Source organism: Pecten maximus, chromosome 5, assembly GCF_902652985.1.
Source record: "Pecten maximus chromosome 5, xPecMax1.1, whole genome shotgun sequence".
Lineage (NCBI taxonomy): Eukaryota > Metazoa > Mollusca > Bivalvia > Pectinida > Pectinidae > Pecten > Pecten maximus.
This window is the reverse complement of record NC_047019.1, coordinates 32,083,087-32,088,504: the sequence shown is the minus strand read 5'-3', so window position 1 is coordinate 32,088,504 and position 5,418 is coordinate 32,083,087. Positions and strand designations below refer to the sequence as shown.

Sequence of the window (5,418 nt, the reverse complement as noted above, 5' to 3'; positions counted from 1 at the left end):
CATTTATAATTAATTCTTATAAACCAGAATATGTAAGTGGCAAATTTATTCACGCTAGGATGGTGAGAGGTAGGTTTCCTATTATATCTTGTTTCTTGTACGCAAAATCCAGTAATGTCGGTATTTGGTTATCATTTTAATTTGGATTAATTTCTAAATCATCGATATTATACCTGGCAGATATGTAATGAGACAGCAGTACACCAGAATACATACACATTTGGAAGGTAATATCCTTTTTATCATCGGGTCACTATTTTCTAAACTTGAATATTTGTATTATTAAATTTAAAAAGTTCAAATACTGAACAAAACATTTAGGGATAAGAATAAACATTGAAAACCCAATAATATATTCTGAATATATACATATGTCAACTACAGCAGGAGGAAGATACACAGTAATAGGGCATGATAATTCCACTGCCAGACTAAATCATATCCCCAACATCGATTATCAACAAAAGTTTCAGGGTTAATGAAACATGTTTAATTATTCAATTATTATCAATCAGAATATATAAGTGGAAAACGTATTCATGTTAAGATGATGAGAGGTAAGTTTCCTCTTACAACTTGCGTCTTGTACACCAAATTCAGTGATGTAAGTATGTGTGAAGTACCCATTACGGCAAATTTTGAAAGGTTATATAATTTTATATTCATTGGGCCGCTATTTCCCTCTAAACGTAAACATTTGTATTTTCATTCATATCGGAAGTTAAAAATATGTGTGAACTTTCAAAACTGAATTATATATTCTGATTATCTATACACACAGTGGTTGGCTTGCACAACGTCACGGTGTGCGCTCAGAACATGAACTAAGCAGACAGAATGTTTAAGTACGTTGTGCAGTCAAGTGATTGTACTACGTTGATTTTCCTGTCATGTTATAGGTCACATCTTGTTAACAAGCCACCAATAAAGTAATGAGGTTGGTGAGAGGCTAACTGTCAGCCGACGAGAAGAAGTTTATCTGGATAAGGGGGGATTATAATACATGACTCTGATAACTGGCAATGTCTGCTGGTAAAGTGACAACAAGAAAGTGCTGTGATCGGCAAAAAATGACAATGACGTTTTTCGGCAGTGCCTTCATCAAAGAATCGTCCGCTGATCAACCAGAATTCAATACAAAAAAAGTTATCACACCGGTTTGAAGTTAGAAGAAAATTAATCATTAGAATAAAATACAAACCAGCGAAAGTCTTTTGAAAAACAAAATGTTTTCAACAGGAACTTGAGTAATTGACACTGCTTATCAGAATAATCAAACACCAGTCATTTGTGATTAGAAAGACATCAGAAAGATAATAAAGACACATAATTCACAACTGTATGCTTATTTACCAAGGTTTAATACATACTTAAAAGTTTCTATTTCGATTGGTTAAAATTTCATTTCTCTGGTTATTCTATGAGACAAACTAATTCAAATATTGATTATGTTCTTAAATAGTTCACATGATTCACATAACTCGTATATGTTAAATAAAAAAAAAATATGTCATTATATCAATCAGTTTTCGAGGTGTGATATTCACGTTGTCCGGAAGACGTGTTTCACCACCATCAGCTTGTTATTCCAATGTTATTTTAAATAAAACCTTGATCAAGCTTATCACCACACAGGTATGCCTAATTGAAGTTTTGAATGGTATTATCTAAAGCTTGGTTTTCCAAGACGCCAGTGATAACCCTTTTTCTTTGATAAATGAATATCTTTATAAAGATGCATCCCGTCGCTGTTTTACTGATCTGGACCTGTAACAAAATATTGATATGTCAGATTACCTTAGGGAAACCGGAGGGATTATTCATTGTGCATGATCGGGTTTTCATCGCGAGACTCGTGTATGCATACACGAGGCACCATAACATTTTGACACCAATGCCAAAACTCATAAGCTAAAGTGGCCTGACCTAGGTGTAATTTATACATTCTGGGTCAAAGGAAAGGAGTCAAGCTCCTGTGGTTATAAAAGTTGTTAATCAATTAGCACTAAACACGCCTTAATTAAAAGTACAATTTTGAATAGTTATTGTTCTTTTGTTTGACATTAATTAAGATCATATGTGATTTAATTCAAACTATTTAAAATAAATACAAGTGGACCCTTGTAAAAGTACAATCTAATTGAAATATAGATGCTCATTCTCACTACGTTACATGACCATCTAACGACATCGCATATAAGGGTTCATGTTTTAGTGACCTTTGTTATCTCAATATCACTTTCAGGGCGAATTGTCAATTTTTCGATGTCATCGATCGCACCCATTCGTCACATTATGCATCTGAAGCAAATCATTTCTGTTCGGTATGTATATAGCTACAGGGTATATGTTTCGTTGGAGGAAATGAATTGAAGCAGATCGACATATTATGCAAGCTATGCACTCTATTCATACTATTTTGCACATACGAAATTCACTTCCAATATTCTGTAAATAGTAACTAAATTGGTTAATATAAAAAGGTCATCCTGGTGTGACCCTTTTTGCGATGTCGTTTGATGTTCATGTAACGTAGTGAGAATGACCATCTTGATTTCAATTAGATTGGTAATGTATTGTTGTTGAACAGTACATGACAGAATCATTTAACAATTACATTACGTTATGCTGTCCTCATTGAATGTGATAAAAAAAAACCGTTTTTCTCACCTTGATAATAAAGATACTTCCTTGAATCATATTTTGCTGCTCCTTAAATTGAATAGCCTCAAACATTTCGAAAGATCGATTGTCAAGGAAAGTTGACGCAGGATCTTTAAGCTAAATCAATAAAAGATAAAAATCTTAAATAATATTTGTTCATCAAAATTGGGCGTGGCGCTCTTTGTTATGTAACAATACAGAAATGATATGATATCAATATGAACATCATTGTTAACATCTGATACAAGTATGCAAGTACTGTACATCCAGTTTTTACCCTTAGCAAGGCCTTACTGTAGGTTGTCACTTCAAACTTGTTTGTATTGCATAATTTCTAATATGTTTGTATTGTATGAGTATGCATGTTTCACATCATATTGTCCACTTGCCCCTTCGTGGGCCCACTTTATGGTTTAATAAAATTTGAATTTGAATTTGAACTTGAATTTGATACACTTCTCACATAAATGCCAAAACATTTTTTATTGGTATAAGAGTGGTTGGATCGCATGATATGCGGTGTGTGTACGATGTCTGAACGAAGTGCCCACGATAGAATAAATGTGTGATTGCAAGAGAATGTTCTCATGATCAGTGATCGAAATTAGGTACATTTACGTGCCCACGATGTCTGCACGGTATGCAGACGATGTATGCTGAATGTGCGCAATATGTATTTGGTGCTTTATGCGATCCCAAAAGTGCAATTAAGAAAAACATAAGCTCCGCAAAGTCTAGTTTTAATTCAAACTTATCAATTTAACAACAAAATGACGAGCAATGTGTGGAAAAGTAGGCGAAAGAACTGTAATTGAACTGTATATAAAGGGATTTGCATTTGTAATTTGTACTTGTGTCGTGATAAAGGGGCGGATTGCCTCAAGAATTTTATAACATCTGTACTGTCGTTATTTCTACATGACGCCATAGATAAATACCTAGTTACAGTGTAAAATGAAAGCGCTAATGCTTAAGACTACGTGTTGTTCTAATTTATGATGATTTATTCAATACTTAACATTATTCGCAAATTTAAAGCGAGATTAAGGCAAGATTACAATATATTTGGAATGTTGATGGCATGTTGATACTGTTTCATATCACTTGACGAATTCCCTTTTAAATAGTGACGATAGTCAGTGAAAGAAAATACGATTATAAAATGTAACTCACCGCAGCCGTTATCATTCGGATATCTTCATTTGCTGCCAAAGCAGGTCCAAATACCGGATTCGCCATCTTGTCTTCAACCTATACATACAAAAACCCAATAGCCATTAGTAAATTGTAGGAAATGTCATTAGAACTTCAACATTTACTTAAGAACCATGGTTTTCAATGTACAAGTAAAACATAAATGTTAACTGATGGTTTGTTATGTATTCCATTAAAGATAATTTAATATCATACTCTCACAAACTTCGTTTAAATACAGTTGCTGGTCAGATGAGGAGGATTCGTTTAGGAATCTTTCTTGTCCCGGTAGCAGGTGAAGATCTCCAACGAGTTAGCTGGCTATTTATAGTCTTTTGAGGATTGATCGGAATGTGTCGTTTGAAAATGTTTGCCTTATATGGTCATGCAAGCATAAATGGCTCGATACACCAATCATTGCACAAGCTTCCTCGTTAGAACTGGAGATTCCAAAGGCCCCACACTGCAATGAAGGTCATATTTGGGTAATATACTGGCTGAACGCACACAATCTGATTTCTGTATTTTGTCAAACATTCGGGGAAGGCGTATTAATAGACGTATCATGCAATGATCTAGGTATACGAAGTTCAGACATTAAATACATTGTGCTTTATTGGTGCGTATATTCAAAATATTTACAATGATAAATAAGTAATCTTATAAACATTCCAAGTATTCTAAACAAATCAAGATGACACTGTCCAGAGAGGGGTAGTAATTGCCATGTTAATATCATGTCAATTCTGATCAATTTCAAGTAAAATGTTCTGGTCAGTTTGATATCAAAAAGTCAACAAGTCCAACACAAACCAATAAACCCATACAATAAACATGAAATGACATGCAGAGTTATAATACGAAACGATAGTTACTTAAACATTGAAATACATGTTTTGTCTCTAAAAATAAAGTTTGATACCAGTAGAATATAATTTATACCAACAATGTCCAGCACACAAAACAATATTTACAATTTCAGCAGGAATAATCAGGATTATACATAAACAACGTTAAATAAGACGCCTACAGTTAAACCTGATTTAAATCAAGAATGAGAACAAAGAAAAAAAGAGATAAAAGAATATTTTGAAGCTATAATACTATGTATCCTGATTGGCTTTTCAAGAGGTTAGGAGGTCATCAACTGGGAAGACAAAGGAAATAACAAGAATAGGATCACTATGGAAGAGAATAGGGTGAATGGGTCCTTAATACAGGGATTAGCAAAACCACCCTGAAGGATTTATCGCGAATATGGCATCGCAACAGCCATGGAACCCCACAAGATTTGTTCAATGTTTACCGCCTTAGTGTACATAGAATTATAGGGTAGACGAAAGTACTGGTCATTTGTTTGTTGAAGGTGACAGTGTGGAGTCACCAAAATGTCACCCTACAAAACTGTTGTGGCTAAAATATCCAATACTCATACAAACATGCCTTCATGAATACATATGAACGTATTTTTTGTTTTGTTTTGGTCGTTCAGTACCTGAAACGTCGTATGGCTTCTATGGCGGATTTGTTAATGAGGTATACTAATGTGCGGTATACATG

At 34.0% G+C, this 5,418-nt stretch overlaps 1 protein-coding gene across 2 annotated transcripts; it reads right to left on the bottom strand.

The window, feature by feature from the left end:
- Window positions 1-1,330: 1,330 nt before the first annotated feature.
- LOC117327807 lies at window positions 1,331-4,206 on the bottom strand. 2 transcript variants are annotated; one of them, XM_033884992.1, is made up of 4 exons: window positions 4,075-4,206; window positions 3,838-3,915; window positions 2,671-2,781; window positions 1,331-1,767 (listed from the first exon to the last, which is right to left on the bottom strand). In XM_033884992.1, exons 2-4 carry the CDS (start codon window positions 3,901-3,903, stop codon window positions 1,642-1,644), a joined length of 303 nt encoding a protein of 100 aa, XP_033740883.1. In that variant the 5' UTR covers window positions 3,904-3,915; window positions 4,075-4,206; the 3' UTR covers window positions 1,331-1,641. The 2 variants fall into 2 exon arrangements, with proteins under 2 accessions (XP_033740883.1, XP_033740885.1); XM_033884994.1 differs by having other exon boundaries at window positions 4,079-4,189.
- Between the last annotated feature and the right edge of the window lie 1,212 nt (window positions 4,207-5,418).